Source organism: Poecilia formosa, unplaced genomic scaffold (assembly GCF_000485575.1).
Source record: "Poecilia formosa unplaced genomic scaffold, Poecilia_formosa-5.1.2 Scaffold57, whole genome shotgun sequence".
Classification (NCBI taxonomy): domain Eukaryota; kingdom Metazoa; phylum Chordata; class Actinopteri; order Cyprinodontiformes; family Poeciliidae; genus Poecilia; species Poecilia formosa.
Window position 1 is genome coordinate 1,805,875 of NW_006799996.1, and position 21,635 is coordinate 1,827,509.

Below are 21,635 nucleotides of genomic sequence, written 5' to 3' on the forward strand. Positions count from 1 at the left end.
CACACACACACACACACACACACACACACACACACACACACACACACACACACACACACACTGTTATCCTGCTGTCTGATCCAGAGATCCAGCTTTGATGCGCTCATAACGCACCTTTAGAACTTACAATTCTGAGGCTGAGAAATTTAATTAAACCTAATTAACATAACATGGAGATTAACTGCTGAAAACATGCACAGTGAGACTTCTGTGTCGTCGTATCCGAGCGCAACACTAATAAGTTATGAAATAAAGCCGCAGTGAACAGAGACACTTTAAACTGAATTACTCGCTCGACTGACTTCAATATTATTTCCATGTCCTCCCTCAAATTATTTCAGGAGGGGATACCCATCTCCTCTTGTTCCCCTGGAGCCAAGACATTACTTCCAATTAAGGTCAAATCACTGAAAAGACGGCGGAGGAGAATCCCGCATCTCGGCGAGTGAAGAGTTTTGTCATTCCTGCAAATGGGGTGCAGATGCAGGGAGCTGGAGTCCCCGGAGGAGCCGCCTGCCACAATGCCGCCTGGCTGCTGGTCACGCTGCATTTCAGGAATCTAATGCAGCACAGTTTGCCAGCGCAGGTGAACAGATGACAGGGCTGAGCCGTGTGACAGAGTCGGTTTATCACAGTCAGCAGCCTGACCGACACGGAGGAATATCCGAGAGCCGGTTTTCTGCAGAGGGGTGGGATCTTTTGTATTTCAAGGAGGATGAAGGAGTTTAGATGAAGGTGTTGGACAAACAGCAAACGACTGTTAATGAATAAATCACCAGAAGGCGGGAGGATTTCTGTCTTTCTGTCTTTTTTTTGGCAAAGCAAGCAGAACTGAACTGGAGGCGAGAGAGGGCTCTTTCATTCGCCGGCAGAGCTGTGGGATTTTCACTCAACCAAATGAGGGAATCGATAAGGTGCACAGTTGTACAAGGTCCGCAGGGAAACAATTAAGAGAGGGAATGCAGCCATGAAGGAGACTTTTAGACACAAGCTCTCCATCCTAAAAACCACGATCATTGAAAAGTATGGCACCTCCTCGAGGATTTACAACACCATGTCCACTTCAGATCAGACTGGAGTTGCCCATCACACTCCTCATAAAGACTTTCTCTTTTTTCTCTTAAGTTGTCCAAAAAAAATTTGCAGACCAAAGAGAACAAGTCACACCAAACACGATCTGCAGAGCGCGCACCACAACTAGGTTGTGCAGGATTCAGGCAGTATTTGAAATTCATAAATTAGACTCAGGAGACCTCCTTAACTCCATCTTCTGTGTCTGTGAGGCATCCAATAATAAATCACATGAAGAGAAATGAGTGAGCCGATGCTGGATTTGCATACTTGAAAACCTCCTGAACCCCGGCTGTTGATGTAGATCACAGACGTAGACGTTAATGAATAAACCGCTAACGCTGAAGTGGGTATTTTACATGCAGACCTCAATATGTAAGCTATAGGCTGATTTTAATGATTCATTATAATTACTCACAGGGGAAAGATGCAGATTAACAAGGAACCTATATGCATTATCTTGTCAATATTTCTCATTGCCTCAGTAAAAATAAAGGTCATCGTTAGAGCAGAAAGTAATTTCAGATGAAGAGAAACCAAACGGCTGTAATGATTAGATTCAACTGATTGGCATCGATTCCCATCTGAACCAAAGCATTGCATTGGATTTTCTCTACTGCAAAAGAGAGAAAAATGGTAAAGACACCATGTGAGACCATAACTAGAGATTACTTTCTCTTTTTTTAGCCCTCGAGGTTATGACGAGACAATGCAGCAAAAGCCTTCGTGAAATGAAAGCCCAGCTGCTTTAGTCTATCGCTGCAAGGCTCCCCTATCTTCTTTTCATGCTCCCCATCACACACAAGAAAATTACATCACAAAAGGATCCTGTACACTTAGTTGCCGCCTTGGGGAACAAGCAGCATCAGGAAAACGCGAGATGGGGGAGCTATACGGGTGACATGATGTAGAGTCAAAGTAAATATGATGAAGAGCACTCCTTTTCTTCCCGGCGCGCCGAGGCTCCTCAGAGAGAATTTACCAGTAAATAACGTGTTAGGATTCAGTGCAGTTTTAAATATGGAGCATGAGCCACAACACAAACATTTCTGGTATTAAACTGGGATTTCTGGGCGGATTTTATGCAAAAACAAATGTATGTGTGCTGCTTTAAAAATCATAATTAGCATAACACCCACTGTCCTGAAAAGGCAACTCCAGGGATTAACCAATTAGGTGTTTTTGTTTTTTTTATTTCTGAGCTGCAAAATTCAAATTTTAATCAAACCTATTATTTTCAAAGGATCAAAGCACCGTAAAGAAAAATTATAGTTTCATTTCAAAATGTATTTGGGTCATGCTAAAATAATTCAAGAAAGAAAATTATGAGAGTAAAGTCCTAATATTACGAGAATGAAATGATAATATTTTGACTTTCTTGTAATTTTACAACTTTATTCCTGTAATATTAGGACTTTATTCTCACATTGTATAAATTCTATTTTCGTACAAGTTTATTCTCATAATATTAGGACTATATTCTTCCAAAACTCCAACTTTACTCTCATATTTTTCTGACTTTATTCTTATACGACTTTATTTTTGTGATATTATGACTATTCTCATAATTCTGTGACATTATTTGCATATTATTTTGACTTTATTCTCTTACAGCTTTATTCTCATAATGCTTATGACTTTATCCTTGTAATATTACGACTTTATCCTCATTACTTTTACTTTATTCTCTTACGAGTTTATTCTTGCAGTTTTATGACTTATTACTGACTGTTTTCTATTATTATAATCCTAATACTCCATTATACAAAAGAAAACAAAGGGATCACAAAATTATACTCATTTATGCATGAACGTTTATGTCAAATTAAGTGCATCAAACTATATGCTGATGCTTTTATAGATAGAAAACAATGTAAGTTCTTAGTTTTGCTGACTTTAATAAATAGAAATCAGATTTTCAGTATTTGATCTACCAGTTCTTTGATCACAAACAATGAAAGAAAAACCGTTCAGTTCAATCTCAGCTGATTCACTGGTGCATCTTTAAATAATTAACTCAAGCCGCGGCTCAAAGACAGAGGATGAATGCATCTATAACTAAATGCATCAATAATGTTTCTGCCATGTAAAGGAACAACAACCTCAACAGATTTGCTGCCTGAAGTACATTAATTTGCGACTGACGTGAGCTGAGATTTGCAGGTAAAAAGGTCGTCTGTAAACCCTGCAGCCTTCTGCGGTCGTTTGCGACAGAGAAAAAAATACCTCGGGATTATGAAATAAATGATTTCTGGCAAGTTTCATTTGGGTTTCATCATGTCAGTGAAAGCACTAAAGACCTGAGAGCCACTTAATGTCAAGGAGTTTTCCTCAGTGATACATAAACTGGGTATTCAGAATAAAAAACAATCCTCTGAAGCAACCGAAGCTGCAGCTGAGTAAATATGCAAAGACTCTGAAACTCTTCTAAAAAGAATAAACATTTTATCGCGAATTAAACGATTTAGCATGGTTTTTATATTGTACTGAACATTCAACATTAAAGAAAGAGATTTAAACAAGTGTCATAACTGGTACAAACTGCAAAAATGAATTCTAAATATTACTCATTAAAATAATCCACATTTAAATCAAACATATTTTTGTTATTTTCAATACTGTTGTTACTTCTAGCTTAAGTCTTGGCTAATCATTTTGACTTGAATATAACAGTTATTCTCATTCTTTGTCCAAATGGTAAGAATAATATGCTAATATATGTAAATTAAATAAAAGTTATGGCTCTCCTTTGATGTAGGGTTGTGAAATGTTTGGACTTTCAGCAAGAATTCATAAAGTTTCAGCTACAGAGCTGTTGCTAAAATCACACTTCTTGTTAGCCGAGAGATTTTATCTTGAGAAAATTGTTGCTAATGGGCCACAAATCTTAGATTTAAAAGTCAGAAAACATGTTTCAAAAGAACTTAAAAGTTTAAATCCAGCTTTAACTTGGTTTGATAAAGCGCTAATGCTAAGGTCAAACATGCTAGCAATTATTCAGTTCAAAAGGAATTTGAATAATTGTATGAAGATTAAAAAAAATAAATAAATGGATCGACCTAGCGACCATCGCCACCAACGGACCAGGGATGTCAAACTCATTTTCATTCTGGGCCGTAATAAAAGTCTGAATGTTCTTAACGGGCCGGTTGTGCCAGAATGTACTGATAAAACCCATTAAAATGTTAAAATATTAATAAGTAGCTGTTTGTTTCAGCATTCAATAAGTGTTTCTTAAAATTAAATAATCACAAATCAGGGAATCTCCAGTATTTTGTGATTGTTTTTGTGTTGTTTTTTTTGTAATATACGGTATATTCAGAACCCATTAGCCACATAACCCATTAGCGATATTTGCGCTAATGTGTTAAGTGTGATTTTTTATTAATCGTAGTCTATATAACTCGACAACAAGTAAGGCTGAGGCAACAGTCACTTAAAACCAACATTCTTGGCCAATTTTGAGAAAAAAATGTCATTCAAATCTGAAAACTGGGGATTTCAGTTGATTTTGTGTGAATTTGGATGTAATTTGGAGTCTAAAAGGCCACATTAAAAAGCCACGGCGGGCCAGGTTTTGCCCCCGGACTTCGAGTTTGACACATGTGCAATAAACAATGGTTGGCAACTGCTACTCCAATTGTATTGATCCAGTTCTGTTTGTTTTATCATTGTATCTGTAACATCCTCTGTAGCTCTGCAGATTAAAACCTGCAAAAATGCTGAGGGGAAAAAAAACATAGTATTAATAAATGCATCTCACATTATGAGCAGAGAATAAAGCTTGAAAATAAAATATACAGAAGAGGATCATTTAATCCTGACTTAGGCAGCATAATAATTGAATTATGCCTCACACTGGCTAGTTTGTATCATTTTCTTAGTCTGAACTGCTTAAATTTACTGCAATTTACAAATGTCCTGCTTCATAATCCCCATTCATTGACCATTCACCTTTGCAGCAAAGGGCTAATCAATCATAGTGTGCAGGCTGCCCCCCCTCCTCTTTTGTCAATGTACGCGTCCATGCTGGAGGGGGCTGGCTGCTGGGACTAATTATCATCCAGGAAAACTGAGCTTTCTTAACGGTGCAAGGAAACACTCTGTGAGGCTGCATGGGACAATAAAGAAGAAGAAGAAGACTGGACGTCAGAATCACACCACAGTGCTCAGGGGCAAGCCTGTCCGGAAGATGGACAGCAACGGGAAAAGTGTCAAGAAGCGAAATCACCAATTTCCCCCGACACACGGAAAACCCCCCTTGGAGAAAACACACACACACTCAAACCTATGCACAAGGAAGGGAACCGCAAAGTAGTGGATTGAAGCCCACCTACCAGATCCGTGGTCATGTTTTGTTGAGTTGTGGCAATCATGGTGTAATCCGCAACAAGCTCCGCGCTGCCGTGTGTAGCCTCACAAGCCGCCGAGCAGCTGCACTGTTGTTTGGCGGAGCTTTTTCTGCATGCTCCGCTTCTTGCAAGTTTGTCCTCAACGGGTTGGTGGTCCTGCCTCTCTCTCTCTCTCTCTCTCCTCTCTCTCTCTTTTCTTCTCTCTTTTTCCTTCTGGCTGCTGATTTGGTCGGAAATTAATCGTGACGAGGTGTTGAGTTTAAATAGACATACAAACCGATGGCGCTGCTTGAGCAGCAATGATGAACAATCAGTTTTGATGAAAAAAACTCATAATGTTAAAATCCAGTAGCCAATTTAATTGTCATAATGCTGTTTCATTGGAATCATATTGCCATAATACAACCAAACAATATCACCAGGTAACTCTAAACCAAACCGAGCACTGAACAGATGTTTTGGACAAATCGGTGCGTGAATAACAACTTTCTTTAGGTGGACGAAAAAAAAAAAAAAAGTTATTATCTTTAGACCTAAGGAGGAACGATCTAGAGTCAATGCACAGCTTAATTTTTTGCAGCCAGAAACTAACGATCATATCTTCAGAGCCACATAAAGACAGTTACAAAGTCAGCCTTCTATTACCTGAAGAACATTTTCAGGATTAAACAAACAACCCAACAAGATTTAGAGAAAAATCCAGGCATTTATCTTTAGTTGCATTGATTACTGCAACACTGTCTTTACAAGTCTGCCTAACACATCAATCCTCCAGCTGCAGCTGATCCAGAACGCTGCTGCCGGCATTCTGACTAAAACCAGAAAGACAGAGCACATCGCGCAGTTCTAAAGAATAGTCCAATAGTTTATAACATGAACATCTTCGCACCACAACACATTAAAGATCTGCTGTTGTCATAGCAACCTTCTAGACCTCTCAGGTTGTCTGGTTCTGGTTCTGGTTCTGCTCTGCATCCCATGAATCACAACCAAACATGGAGAAGCAGCATTGAGCTTCTATGCACCTCAAATCTGGAACAAAGTTCCAGTAAACTGCAAAACAGCCGAAACATTGAAATTATTTAAATCTAAACTAAAACCCCACCTGCTTTAAAACCATAATAAACGGAACTTTAACCAACATATTTGATGTGTATTCATGATTTTAATGAAATGTAATGTCTGTTACTGGTTTTCACAGCTGTTGATTGTATGATGTGTTTATGATGTACATCATATAGCTGTTCGTCTCAGTTTTCTGCCAAATGTGGCATTTTGTATGTACTTTAATAAAGGCCAGTGAAGATCAATTCTTGTGTTCTTCTCTGATTTCAAAATGTCCAAACTTCATGTACTATTAAGTTTGTATTTGAGCGACACTCCCCCTTTTCAAATTGTGGACTGAAAAGTGTCATGTGAGATGCTATGCTGGTTATTAATTCTGCAGAATATTTAAATATTAAATAGAATAGGATAGCAAAAAAGTTCAATCTAAATAAAAATAACAGGATTAAGATTAAGGTCAAATTGAAAATATACAATAAAAAAGTGCAAATTCTACCATTTATGCCAATAATATCTGTTTTTAACTGCATTTCCTCACTAATGCACAGTTGGATTTAATTTAGAGCATCACAGTAAAAGGAGATGAACTTCCATAATCCTGATTCCATACATTGAAGTTTGTGGATGTGGAAAAGGTCAAATAGATGTATTTAATCACAAGGCTCATTCTTATTATTTATCCCTTTTTTGTATGACCTGTTACAAAAGGGAGGAATTGTTATCTGACTGCTATAGGGGCCCATTCAGAAGTTGGACAGGCTTCCTGCAAGAAAACATCTGAGGACTTCCATTTTCTTTTTCTACAAAGTTTTAAAAATGATCATTAATAACCCATTTTATCAACATTTATGAGTAGATGTTAGTTAACTGCAGTCTAATTTTCAAATTTGTGCATTTTGTTCTCAGTTTGTTGTGTGTTTTTAATGCATTGTGTTGGTAGCTTAGCCAACCCCATCTTGGATGCGTCTTAGTTTGTATTTCAAACACTGTACTCTGATGTAAGCTGACCTAGATAGAGGTATAATGATGTTTAACATACTTATGAAAATTACTCTTTCATCATTCATTTCAATGTAAATCTGCATGATTGAAGCTTGCTGACATTAAAGACTGAATATCTGACTCCACCCAAGGGAGATGATTGGATTTTTAAATTTATGACAGGATAGGTTGGAAAACTGAATTAGGACGAGGGATTGTATGAGGTGAGTTACGTCCTATGTGTGTTAGATGAGTGAGGGAGTACTGAGGCTTAACTCTGCATCTCTGTATGTTGCATCTGTATTTTATAAGCAGTTTTGGCTTTACTAGCCTCAGGGGCAACAGATGGAAATTAGCCAGGGGCAGTATCTGGTGCAGCGCATATCCTCTCTTGTGAGAATAATGTTCCTGCACATGGTCTTGAATAAATGAAGACAAACTCAAACCTGAACACAGTGCTGTACAATACAGTGACTTTAAAACTTGAATCCCACATAAAATCCTTTCCTCATGTCTTTACCTATCACTTACTGTGTATTCTATGTTAGCTGTGACAGCGACTTGAATCTGATGGTCACAAACTAAAGGAAAGAAAGTACTGGATCTATTAGGGTTATAAAGATAACAAGGTAACTGTATTATAATTCAAAAATGTGCAGTTTCTGTTCTGAAATGACAAAGACTCAATTAATTTGCCACCTTTACTTACTTTTGCAATTTCATGAAACTGACCTCAGTCTTTCACCTTCCTGTGCGGTTAGTTTATATAACCAACTTACATTGTTACATTGTATTCATATAAATGCCAAAGAAAGTTCAGATTCCAAAGATAGATTAAGTGCATCATGGTGGATCAATATGGAAATCCATAGATCAACTTTCTAATTATTTTTGGAATAAACACAAAATAATGTAGAATGAAAAACAATTTAAATGCATTAATGTATAGAAAACTTGATGATTCAAATCTTATACATCTTAGACAAAAATTGATACATTTTGACTTAAAAAAATCAATCTAAAATACTTTCCTAGAAGTAGACAGTGCCGTTATGATGACAGTTGTCACACAAGCTAGTAGTCCAATTGTGTAAAACACATTTTAGAAATATTAATAGCACATATAGTTGCAAGTAATCAAATAAGAAACCCCAAGAGTTAAAAAATTAAGTAAAACATCTGACCTGAAACTGCCAAATGCAGAGAATGGTAGAGGGCCCAACACAAACCCCTGTGGGATCCCGCGGCTAATTGGAGGGGAGGAGATATGGAGAATGGGTTATTAGACAGCAAGATCTTTCTAAGTGGTAAGATGTTAAAAACTAAGAAAGAAAGAAAAATATTGAAGTCAACTAAGAACACTGAAACTTATAAAAAAATGTATAAAAAATGTACCCAAAACCACATAAAATGCTACTTTTTTTCAGATATTGCTTTTGTTCAGCATACACTTGTTACTGAACGCTTTGCATTTTCAGTAGTCTGAGTTGTAACAGTCCTTCAATTCAGCAAAAGGTTGCTATATAAAATTGATTTTCACTAAAAACAGTAACAGAGAATATCCTGCTTTTAGAAAGCACATTATCTGCTATGCTTTATTTTTTGCCCCTGACTTGGAACTCTAATACTGCCGTGGTAAATTTACAGCGTCACGTTATTTTATTTTTTATATATTTAATATTTTAGAGAAAGAAGAATTGTAGTTGTTATACCACTTACATCTTGAAAGAAAATAAAAACAACTCCGCTTCAGCAAGTTCAAATATGCCAATGACCGTTAGGCTTTAAAAGAGCTGACCGGAAGTGTCGTATTTTCATTTTCACTTCCACACTTTCTTTCATTATCATGAGCATTTATGAGGTGTGCAGTAAGTCCATTGAATTTTCATATTAGGCTATCATTTTTACATATGTTTTTTGTTGTTTTACGCTTTGGTTTTGTGAGATAAGTGGAGAAGTGACAGTAACCTTAATTTTATTTTGAAAAGAAGAATACGGAAGTCGTAACCTCCGATTACCTTGACACCCACGCAGAGCGCATTCATTGGCTAGCGGCGAAGTTTGAAAAGAAACCCGCTCAGAGTTGGTACGGCTGAACAAGGATGTGGACAAAGACCGCTACGAAGAGAAAATGAGAACAAACTGCTAAATTAAACAACTCTCCGGAAGGCTTTACTGTACAGAATTTCTCCAAACAGGTAGCTAACTGTAAGTGTACCCGGTGGTTGCAAATAGGAAAGACGGACAAAGTTAGCTTAGCTGCTGTTTTGTTTTGTTAGCCTACATTAATGGATGAACAAGTAACATTATTGTAAAACCTTGCTAGCTAAAGCTAGAAGGAAAAAGGGTAACAAGCGTCTTTGAGTAGCATTCGGGGGTTGAAAAGTGCTAAATAATTGTGTTGTTTAATTTAATAAGTTAACTTACCTCACTGTAAAATGTATTTAGGGTGACTATTTCTTTTACTTAAATACGAGTCGGAAGTTTCTAGATCCACACAAATAGAACGATCTGTTAAATTAAAGAATCATTAAGTTCTCTCTCTGTGTGTGTGTGTGTGTGTGAAGTTTCTAGATCCACACAAATAGAACGATCTGTTAAATTAAAGAATCATTAAGTTCTCTCTCTGTGTGTGTGTATGTAATTCTTTTCTTATAGGAATTTGAATTGTTGGACACCATGGAGACTACGATCCTGAACCTCCAGAGCCTATATGAAAATCTGAGGACTCATGTTGACCTTATGAATGAGAATATTGAGCCCAGTAAGTGGTTCTTGTCAGATTATATGATTTAATCTGGCATGTAAATACATGTTGTATTCACAATTTGGATTCTCTCTCAAAGGTTTCATTCAGATGCTGCAGAACTTTGAGGACTGCCGCCGCAGATGGGCGAGGTCTCTGGATGAACTGGGATCCTGCAAGGATATGCTGAGAAAAGCAGAGATGGAGAGAGGAGCCTTGGATGTGAAGCTGAAACACGCCCGCAACCAAGTGGACGTGGAGATCCGGCGCAGACAAAAGGCAGAGGCCGACTGCGAGATGCTGGTATGGTCTCTTAAATGCAAACTTTTTGTTTTAGGGTTTACCTTCAAGCAGCTCTTAATTTTTTTCTCCACTTGCGTTTTGAATGTACAGGACCGTCAGATTCAGTTGATCCGGGACCTTTTAACAAGTGAGGGATCCACCAACAGCATCCAGCTCAGTGCTGAACAACGCTCTGCTCTGGCCTTCCTCAATACAAACTGCCAAACTAACAACCAGAATACCAATCGGAGGTATGAAGATGTTGCATACTGTCACTTTCTAACCTGCAGTTTTAGTAGTTTGGTTTTCTTTTTCTTTTTTACACATATGAAAATAATTCAACTGGATGGCCAATGATGGTTCTATTTAGGCATGTCATAATAAGCAATAAATCAATTAAGCTCAGTAATTTAGATTTGCATTATTTATTTATTTTTTTTATCTTTTCTCTCTTTCTACCAAACACTGGATGACAGAAGAAGATGCTTTGGTCTCAATTTGTCCTTTTTTTGAAGGGTAGTTTTGTTTAACTTCAAAGTTAATTTCATTTGTTGTTTCTGTATATTTTAGATATTTAAAATATTTTCCAGTTCTGCTGTTAAATGTTTAAAATTTAAAGTGTATTGTTTGTACGTTTCTATTTTTAATCATTGTGCAGTATTTTAATATTATAATCTCATCCAATATTTAATATTACTATTGTTGTTCTTAATCTTATTTTTCTATATTTCTTAAATACATTGAATGTTTTTGTTTACACATCTACATTTCATGCTGCTGTTACACCTGCATTTCCCTTGTGTGGGACAACAAAGACTATTTCTGTTCAATTCAGTCATATAGCTAGAGTCAAAAACACACATTCCTATTTGACCTTTGCAGTCAATTTCAATTGATACTAATTGGTAAAAAATATTCTGAGGAATCCCAGGTTATTGCATGAGATGTGGATGTTGTGGTATTTTATTTACCAAACAGGTTTTTTTTGTTTGTTCCTACAGATTGTTGACAATAGATGAGTCTGCCTCCATCTTGTCAGATATAAGCTATGACAAAACCGACGACTCCATTGTAAGTACTCCAATTTTTTCCAGCATCACCGCCGATCCAGAGAACATTTTCTCCGTAACGGCCCGTTTTGGATGAGTATGTGACTTAATATGTCTTACAGGATTGGGATTCGTCCAACATCAGGACAGTACGGCTCAAGAAGCGAGAAAAGAGGGTACGCTGTGCATTCGTTCACTATTAGGAAGAGAGTAATGAATGAAAATATTTGGTTAAAAAGGACAGGTGTCAAACTTTGTGCCCTGATTTCAGCGCTCCTCCAGAAATCTCATTGATGGTCCTCCAACTGCTTCTAAAAGATCCCGATCGACAGGCAGAACCTCAGAAAGGGTAAACATTGACATTTTCTACGTGCAGAGGTTTCTTACAGCCAAATTTTACTGAATGTGTGCATTTGTGCAGCAGGGAAGTGAGACGCTTGTGACAAAGACAACAGTGACTGTGCCTGCGAATGGAGGGCCTGTTGAGGCCGTTTCTACCATAGAGACGGTTCCTTACTGGACTCGCAGCAGGAGAAAGACTGGTAGGATATTCTGCATTTACGTAGAGTTAACCTGCATTCATGATGTCTTTATTAATTATTAAATTTAGCAGCTGAAGATGAATTTATCCTAGTTGGTTTTCCCATTTGGATGTGCTAAACCCATTAGAGCAGTGGTGTCCAAAATGGAGTCTGGGGGCCATTTGTGGCCCTTGGACACAGTTTGGAGACTTTTTGATTTGTATGAAATTTTTGATGATAAATATATATCTGTTAATAGAAAAGTTTAGGTACAAAACCATTATTTTTGTTTTATTAGCCAAGTTTTTTTATTTTTTGGTCATAGTCTCCAGTTTAACAGACTTAAAGGCAGAACAGTTAACGGTTTTCAACGACTGTTCTCATTTTTGTTGATATTTTTGTTAATAAACTAAAGTTATCTTAGGAAACCTTTTTAATTAAAGCACATATTGGTTTTTGTTTAGGTAAAAAAAAAAATTCAGAATAAATTTCTTACATTTTTAACGGAAAAATAAATAAATTGTGGCCACTGAGTGCTTTAAACTTATGACATTAAGAAAAAAAAAAATATATATATATTTATAAACTTCAAACATTTACTTTAAATCTGAAGTTTTTTTTTTGCCAAATGTTACAGAAACGTTTGCCAATTTAGGAGGGATGTGACATAATTAGAATAATTTTAAACTGGAGATTACGCATTTACTGAAATTGATCTAATTTAGCACTTCTTGTGGTTTATAAAATGTTTTCTAGTGTGATTATTTGTTTTAGGATAACATATTGGTTATAGGAATTCTTGATTGTCGTATAAATGTGTTCCTCAGTCAGAAGTTGAAATAATAAGCACCAAATTTCTGCCACAGTTCAAAGAAAATAGAGCTTTATTGTGTTTTCTGGATCATTTCTCTGACATGTGGCTGTTTATTGAATCTCTCCTGTTCAGCTGCCATGGAGTGGGACTCTGAATCTGTCAAGTCTGAGAATGTTTTTAAGGCCCCTGAACATCCTGATGGAGACAATAAAGCTGAGCCCAGCACTCCACAAAGCAAAGGAGGCATCCGTCTGCACGAGTTTGTCTCCAAAACTGTAAGTTACTCAAAATTACAGCAGTAACAGGATGATATTTTATGGATCTTAAGCTTGGTTTTGATTATTTTTATCTTGAATATTAAAATTAATTCCTCAGTCTATATATTCTGGCATTTCTGACATATGTATTGTAGCTAACGGCTGCCTCTTGCAGGTAATCAAGCCTGAATCCTGTGTGCCGTGTGGAAAAAGGATCAAGTTCGGCAAGATTTCACTGAAGTGTCGTGACTGCAGGGTGGTCTCTCACCCCGAGTGTCGCGAGCGATGCCCGCTGCCGTGCATCCCCAACATGGGTGGCACACCCATCAAAATCGGAGAGGCATGTGACGACGTCTTTATCGGCGTTTCGCCTGATGCTCAGCCTCAGTTTGACCAGTTTCCTGTTTGTTTTCCTCCTCAGGGCGTCCTTTCAGACTACGTTCCTGACACGGCGCCCATGATTCCTCCCCTCGTGGTTCACTGTGTGAGTGAGATTGAACAGAGGGGTTTGCACGAGGTGAGCGGCGCTGCACTCTGATTTAATGCCAAATTATAAAGAACATTAAAAACCTCACATTCCTGCAGTTGATGCATTTCTGAGACGAGAGAGTTGTAACTCTAGTTTTGACAATCTGTTTTTGTGAGAATAACTTTAAATCAGACTTGGTTGTGTTTGGTAAATGCTTTAAAATAATATTGCAAGATGAATAACCTGTTAACATTGTTGACTATTTTGTGACATTACAGTTTCAAATTGAAATAAATGTAACTTTATTTTGTAATAAAGTACGTTGAGCTAAATGTTTGCAGCTGCAATCGCAGCTAAAGACAGTTTTACAAAGTGTTGACTTGGTGAAGCATCCGGCGCTGGCTACAACAAAAGTTTTGAATAATTTATTGCCAAACAGAAAATGCCAGTAACGGTGATGAAGACAGGCTTTAAAATGTAATAAGTCAGACAGTAGAGATTGTGATTATTGATTGATTTAAAGTTCTGCAAACTATCAGTTTGTGGCAATTTTTGAAAGTAAATCTCACCAGTTATTAAAGTTTTATTTCTACTATTCCTTTGGTTTGAAAGTAGACTTTGAAAATGAAAATATATTGTGTCTTTAGAGCCACAGTGGCTCTTTTAATCTCTCACAATGGCTCCTAAGGCCTTTGCCTAAACAATTTTAAATGGAACTGACTAATGTTTTTAAGTGCAGCTGTAATAACAATAAGAATTTGTCATGGAATAATTTCATTGAATTTCCACAACAAAAGATGTTTCATATAAAATGTTTTAGTCTTTTGGTTTGAAACTTGTTTTTTTCTAGGTTATTTCCTCAAATATCAACATCACACAAGAAAATTTATTTATCCTCTTTTTGTATTTATTTCCTACTAAATTTTGTTTTTTTTTTCTAAAAGATTGCATATTTGTGGCTCTAAATGAGTTTTGTTTGGCTGGACTGAGGGCAAAAATGGCTCTTTGGACTGTAAAAGTTGCAGACTCCTGGTCACATAAAATCCAAATACAATATGAACCTTTTATGGATTTTACGAACATTCAAGTTTTTGGTTCTAATGTCACAAAAAGTGGGGAACTTCCAACAAGTCTGAGTAGTTTTGCAGAGCATTTTGTACGTCCGTCACATGTCCTCTTTGTACAGTAAAATCTTGTTATTTCAGACGTATACTTTGGATTTTGCCATTGCTAATTCTTGCATTCATCTTTTCCCCTTTTTTTATTTTGTAATTTATAATATAAACGCATCTTTAGGGAAGCCCTAACAGTGCATGTTTGACAACTTCCCCCTTTCAGGCTGGTCTTTATCGTCTGTCCGGCGCCGATCGCACAGTGAAGGATCTGAAGGAGAAGTTCCTCCGCAGCAAAACCGTTCCTGTGCTCAGCAAGGTGGACGACATCCACGCCATCACCGGCCTCCTCAAGGACTTCCTGAGGAACCTGAAGGAGCCTCTGCTCACGTTCCGCCTCAACCGGGCCTTCATGGACGCAGCCGGTATGTTAGTTTTATGTGACTGTTCTGATGGCAGAATGTCGCTATACATACATAAAAGTTATTTGCAGCTGTTCTTGAGACAACAGTTGCAGCAAAACCGCATCAGAGTTCAGAAATATATTTAACACAGCCATTAAATGCAGGTTTATAAGAACTCCTGATTGCTTTTTGTTTTATTTGTTCAATTTAAGCGAAGTGAATGAAACCTCTTGAGAGAATATTGATCTTTTTCCCAGGGTTCCACTGTGAGTGCTTGTTTGTTGCTGAAGTTTTTTTTTTTTGTTAGTTTTCTTTCCAAGTTACGATGGAAATTGCACACTTTGCCTCACTTCAGCTGAGAAAGTTGCTCTTTGTCGTCCCACAGAGGTTTCAGACGAAGACAACAGCGTAGCTCTGATGTACCAAACCATCAGCGACCTGCCGCAGCCCAACAGAGACACGCTGGCTTTCCTGATTCTTCACCTCAAAAGGTCTGGAGTGAAAAATACTCCCTTTAATACTTGGAATTTAACATTTAGAGAATGTTTTATTCTTTTAGGAAGACTTTGCATAATTTAAAAATAGATGTTCATGAAAACTTAAATATTTCATTTTCAAACTCTTCCTTTTTTTTAGTTTGCCACAGATTAGCTAAGCATATGGTGAATATGCTACTGCTGAGGGGAATAAAATTTCATGTGCACCAATGAGACCTTAATTGGCCCAATTAAATCTTGCAGAGTTGCTGACAGTTTGGACACGAAGATGGACATCAGCAACCTGGCCCGGGTTTTCGGTCCAACCATCGTTGGTCATGCTGTTCCCAACCCAGAACCAATGACCATCCTGCAGGATACCAAACGCCAACCAATGGTAGGTCTGAGCAGACAATTCTAATTTTTTTTACCTACGTAAAGATGTAAAACATGGTTTCCCCCAGGAAACTTGGTACGCCCGGTGGTTGGGCGCTAGGGCAGTCATTCATCCAGCGGCACCGTTGTGTTTTCGAGTTAAAAAATGTTTAATGTTGACAGTAAATTTGAAAATATCACTTGATAATTATGTGTTATTGGAAGATGAACACCAACTTTACAGATGAACACCAACTATAAGGTCTTAAATCCAAACATAAAAAGAAAAACCTTAATAAAAAAAACGGGTAGGGGCACAAGTAAAGCCTGGTGGCCCGCCAGGCTTATAGCACACTGGGCTAAACTCTATGTAAAGGCACATCTTAAACCTTTACACAGTGTGTCTGCACTGAAGTTTTTAATTAATTTATCTAAAATTAAGGTCTCAAAGTGTCTTAAATACATTAAAGAAATGCTAGCTAGCATTCACGATAGGTCTTAAGTTTTGTTGTAGCAGGACTATTTAACCTCATCTTCTATGTAGGGTTTTTTTTTTTCTTTGCAGGTCTTTTCCATCAGGCAAATGTTTGAGTTATATGCAGAAATTTTCACTCACTGCGCTCTGTGACTGAAGGTGGCTAAGGCTAGCAGTAACAAGATGCTAATATTTGTTCGCTAGCTAGAAAGTCATAATATGCCATGTGAGAATTACAAAGCTGAAGCATAGAACCAGTTTCAAAGTTCTGGCCTTTTGCATTTCTTTTGTACATCTGTCGTGACGTAGGTCTTAAATTTTGTTTATGATGGTCTTAAAAAGTCTTAAATTTGAGTTGGTAAAACCTGCATAAATCCTGTTACATTAAAATGTCTTTGAAATGTAAGAGAACAACAAGAAGCTTATGTTTAAGACATTGCTTTTACAGGCTTTCAAGTTTAAAATACATAATTTCCACACTCTATTATTCTAAAACAAAATTTAAATTTTCAATAACAAATGGAAAAAAAAAACAGTTTGAATATAAAAAACTTAGAGATGGGATAGCTTTATTGAATTTAACAGGGATATTTTTCCACTGCAATATATTCAATTTCTCATAAGCGACCATAAAATATGTACATCTGTTCAAGCTTTGGGCATTTATTGAATCATTCAAGAGCAGTCTGAATTGTCAGATTTACTTTTTACTGCTTTCTCGGCCTTTTGAGCATCAATAATATATTTGAAAATGTGTTTTTTGTTGTGCATTTTGCTTTTTCATATACTTTGTTGCACACTACAAGCATGTAATTGAAATAAACAGCACATCTAAAATCTAATGTTGAAAAACTAGCATTTTACCAAAAGGTGGATGAACTAAAAATATTTAAATGGAGAAGCTGCAGGAACCAAGTGATGGACTGTTCCTACCACGACGCTGGCAGCTGTAGATATTTCAAAAACACTGAGATAAATAATTTAAATTGGCAACAAAAGCATTCATCTTGTCAGCTGTAAATCTCCTGCTTTAAAGCTCCTATTACTCGTTGTCATATTTACAATTACGACTGAGACAGTTTTACCCAAGCACACACGTCTGCGTGATAAAGTTGTCTCATTGAAATTCCTCTTGCTGCAGACATCAATAAACTATGCAAGTTGCCTGAGGGAAGCAAGCATTTTTTTTTTTTTTTTTGCAGCTGTACCCCAGTGGATTTTATGATTTCATCACTGTGAAGGCATTCCCTCGTCTTTATTTCACCAGTTAAATTTTTATTAAGTAACAAACAAGCTAAAGTGCTTCACACCAATAGCTAGCTTGATGCAAAAGCTTCTGTAGATGTGTGGACTTAGGCCTGTCATGATGATAAATGTCGCTGGACATTAAATTGTCTTAGTAATTATTGTGATAAACTAATAACAAACAAAGACTAATAAACTTAAATTTAGTAAAGAACACCACTGTGTCTGTGGATTTTTTATATCTCCAACACAACACAGCGCTCTCAAACACTATCATTTTGATCTCAATATAAAAATTTTTTAACCAAATTTCCCTTTCAAAAAATATTCCTCATTGCAATGGAAATTATTGAGCTCATTTAATACATTGCTGAGTGATGGGCTTATTCATACCTTCTGTTTTTGTGGCTTTTTCTACCACACTTTTTTCCTTCCACTCAACTTTCCATTATTGCACTTGCCCATGGCTTTCAATGACTTTATGTGGAAGATGTCAGTGATTACCAGCTGGATGTCAGCAGCGTTCCCAATAATTACATAATTTAATCTAAGCCTGTTTTTAAAAAACAAACAAACTAAACCTTAATTATAAAAACTCAGACAAAAATGCTTTATTTATTTATTTTTTAAGTATATTTGTTGCTGAATTATGATATATTTTTTAGGATATTCAAATTTGTTACTGCTGTATTACTCCTCACCATTCAACTTGTCAGTGAATGTTTAGCCATAAAAATAAAAAATAAGTCTCAAAAACAGCCTGGGTAATACTTTTTTACCCACTGGCATCAATAATGTACGACTTTGCTCAGAGAAAGCAAACCTTTTTTGCAGAAATACCTGAGTGTATTATGTTTTTACCTCGGTGGATGTGCCCCAGTCTTCTGTTCAGCCATTTGAATTATTTTAATCTCGAGGGGGGAAAAAAAGAGCAAATGAAAGTACAATACAAGAGTAAAACCAGATAATTAAAAGTTTGGAATGATCATTTCCAATAAAAAAAGATGAAAGATCTGTTGGTGTTTGTTTATTTTTGATCTCCAAAGAAGTCAGATTATATTTACGGTCAACGGGAATCCCACTGTGGAGCGAACTTCCCCCCCTCCTCACAATAATCGCCTCCTGCTCAAACCGTAAGCAGAGTGATTTTACTCTCGGAGAAGCCATTACAGTCCCACCGAGGCCTCCATTATTAATTCCCTCTGTCTTGCTAACGGCGAGCTAAATCAGTGCTGGTGCAATAAAACGAGGCGATCCGCTAAAATAACTAATTATTCCATTTTCTGTTCAGGTGGTGGAGCGCCTGCTGTCTCTGCCGGTGGATTACTGGAGTCAGTATGTGATGGCTGAAAATGTGCAGCCCAATCTGAACCATTTGATCATCGAGAACGCAAACTGCTACGCCACCCCTGAGAGAAGTATGGCTCTGATTTTCTGCTGGTGGAAAAGTATCTGCTGCTTTAGATTTGTTCTGTTTTTTAATTTATAATGTTTCAGACCATTAAACGCATTTTAATTAGGTAGATAAAATCTGGGTAAAAACAAATTGCACTTATAAAATTTAATGTGTTAAGGGGGGTAAGGCTGTCTAAAACAACCTGGATCCTGTGTGGAGAATATAATTGCCTCCTCAGCCTACAAGGTGGTTGTACCATCATCAGAAGTTTGCATCTATTAGCAGTGAATCTTCTACATCGTTGAGGAGAGATTTTATCACTCATGTTTCAGTTTTGCCATCATAAAAGCCTGTTTTTGTTGCTTTTTTAACTGTTCTACTATGTACTTGGAAAGATTTTCTTTAAGTAATAGTTTATTCGATGAAAATTAGTTCCAGTCGGTTAACTTAACATCAGTTTAAACCTTCTGTTAGTGTTGCAGTTTGGCCTCCATCCAGCAGAGGGCGCTCCTGGTCATCTTTTAGTGGAGCCAGTCGAACTTGGGATGCAAAAATTATTATTTTTCGATCAATGGTTTATTTGCTTAAAATTAGATCCAATCAGTTAACTAATAAAGTCCACTTAGATCTTCTTATTGTGTTGTATTTTGGCCGCCATCCAGCAGAGGGCGTCGCTTGTCATCTTTAGGTGGATCCAGTTGTTACAGGAATAAAGATGGCGGGGCCATACCAGAACGGGAAAGAGAAACGGTTCAAACAGAGTTCGGTGTGGGAACAAAATCCACTTTATGCTGTGAATTGATTTGCTCTGCCAGATTTTTGACAGGCTGGAAAAGGGAAAAGTTCCCTGCCATATTTATTCATTTATTTTTTTTATTTGTGTGTAGGGCCTTAGAATGGCTTTGTGATATTTCTCAGACTGATCAGTGTCAAATACTTGAATATATTTAGTTAGAATCGTGACTTTGTGTTGCCAAACAGGTTCTGTTTAAGGGGATTTCTTGACTTTGTAAGTTTGACAGTAATCAGTGTGAACTGTGGCTTGTGTAATTAATCAGCTTTCCATTAAATCTGGTTCATTTATTATGTAATAAAAGGAGGAATTAAGTGAGAAGTGCTACTGGCTTAAAAAAAACTGCATTTTTAAAGTACACTGCTCATTTTTGTTTTAGTATTTCAAGAATCTTTAGACTTCTCAGTTCCTGAGCGTCTGATGGAGTCCTGTAGTCGCCTAATCCCTTTTCTTTTTTGCAGTGAGCATACTTGGACCGCTAACCACACCAGAACACCAGCTAAACAAAACGCCGTCCTCCAGCTCCCTGTCTCAGCGGATGAAGTCCACTCTGACGCCCAGGTAAATGAACCGAAACTCCTTCACATCCACCAGGAAACTTTGTTTTTAATTCATGAACTAAATCTGGGTTGCTTTCATTATTTCCCACGACTCACAACTGATGGCGGTTTTCAACATGTGAACTGTACGTTTCAGATTTGGGAGCAAGAGTAAATCGGCCGTTGGGTTTACTCATCAAGGGAAGTTCTTCTCTTCTCCACTCCTCAAGTAATCCAGCATATCTCCGACTAATCTCCGTCTGTACTGAACTGCATATTAAGACGAGCGCCGATGTAATTTGTTTACAAAAGATTGTTTTAACCAAATGGTAGGCGCTGCTTTCTGTCGCTTTTACTAAGTTCAGATCATTAGAGAAATGTAGAATTTTTCTGAAACATTTCTTCTTTGCAGATTAAAAAACTTTTTTATGCAGCTTTTGTTTGTTTAAAAAGTTCTTCAGCTCAGAAGCTGAAGAACTGTAAGGCATTTCAGTTTTGCATGTAATTAGATGTGCTTATGTTGATGTGTGAGCTTTTAGTTTAACATTCCTGTTTCATTTCCTTTGTTTTCTTCTGGTGGTGAATTTCCTCATTACTCAGTGGTTTGTAATCTGAATGTGTAGGAGCATTTAATCCATGTTATTCTTGGCTTCAGATTATCGTTACAAGGCAGAGCTTTTTCATAGACAAATTAATAATTGGACCAGTAATGTTTGTGTTTTTTTTTCTCCTTTTTTATTTTCTGCATCTTGAGAAAAACAAAAACTCATCAAAGTTGCACTGCTAATGATCACAGCAGGTTTCCTGCCTGATTATTTCACTCCGGGTTGAAACATTTACTCTTCGCTGTCTGTAAAGCAATAATTTTATAAGCCAGTTTAGCAACTGTGGCATTATTTGGTCACATATTAACACATTTTCTACAAAAGTGTTATTGTTGTACTTTATAAAATACATTTTTAATGCCTACAATTGTCTCCTGTCTTCACTGATGCAACTTCTTTATTTACAGGGTTTGTGTGGGTGCTTGAAATCCTTGAAAATGCTTGAATTTTAATTGGGTTTCAAGGTTTAGAAAGTGCTGATTTCTGTATAAAGTGCTTGATATTCAAAATGCAGTTTTGTAATAAAGTGCACCTACCGTAATAAAAAGTTTTTTTTTTTCTGGGTCTGAAGTTTAATCAGACTGACCTTTTTTTGTTTTAGATTAGCT

The 21,635-nt window shown here is 37.0% G+C and overlaps 2 protein-coding genes across 4 annotated transcripts in view; one reads left to right on the forward strand and one right to left on the reverse strand.

The window, feature by feature from the left end:
- LOC103139177 (inactive dipeptidyl peptidase 10) overlaps window positions 1-9,514 on the reverse strand; it is a 55,442-nt gene extending 45,928 nt beyond the window's left edge. Inside the window, exons 1-2 of the mRNA XM_007553666.2 lie at window positions 9,466-9,514; window positions 5,409-5,752 (exon numbers count right to left, since the gene is read on the reverse strand). Of these exons, the coding sequence (XP_007553728.2) occupies window positions 5,409-5,752; window positions 9,466-9,514 (393 nt within the window). The remainder of the gene's footprint in view (window positions 1-5,408; window positions 5,753-9,465) is intronic.
- Window positions 9,506-21,394, forward strand: racgap1 (Rac GTPase activating protein 1). Of its 3 annotated transcripts, none has more exons than XM_007553622.2 (17): window positions 9,506-9,677; window positions 10,128-10,233; window positions 10,316-10,518; window positions 10,609-10,748; window positions 11,499-11,568; window positions 11,669-11,722; window positions 11,818-11,895; window positions 11,968-12,088; window positions 13,014-13,156; window positions 13,314-13,478; window positions 13,560-13,655; window positions 14,946-15,144; window positions 15,509-15,614; window positions 15,864-15,996; window positions 18,986-19,112; window positions 20,345-20,444; window positions 20,580-21,394. In XM_007553622.2, the coding sequence occupies exons 2-17, from the start codon at window positions 10,149-10,151 to the stop codon at window positions 20,653-20,655; spliced, it is 1,896 nt and encodes a 631-aa protein (XP_007553684.1). In that variant the 5' UTR covers window positions 9,506-9,677; window positions 10,128-10,148; the 3' UTR covers window positions 20,656-21,394. The 3 variants fall into 3 exon arrangements, with proteins under 3 accessions (XP_007553684.1, XP_007553686.1, XP_007553685.1); XM_007553624.2 differs by having other exon boundaries at window positions 11,971-12,088; XM_007553623.2 differs by having other exon boundaries at window positions 9,506-9,667.
- Window positions 21,395-21,635: the final 241 nt, after the last annotated feature.

Excerpts from the sequence above, each read along its gene's own strand:
- racgap1 (XM_007553622.2), top strand. The coding sequence starts at position 10,149 with ATGGAGACTACGATCCTGAACCTCCAGAGCCTATATGAAAATCTGAGG. Across the intron at positions 11,896-11,967 it reads CAGGCAGAACCTCAGAAAGG|CAGGGAAGTGAGACGCTTGT; the intron begins GTAAACATTGAC and ends GCATTTGTGCAG. Across the intron at positions 13,479-13,559 it reads CACCCATCAAAATCGGAGAG|GGCGTCCTTTCAGACTACGT; the intron begins GCATGTGACGAC and ends TTTCCTCCTCAG.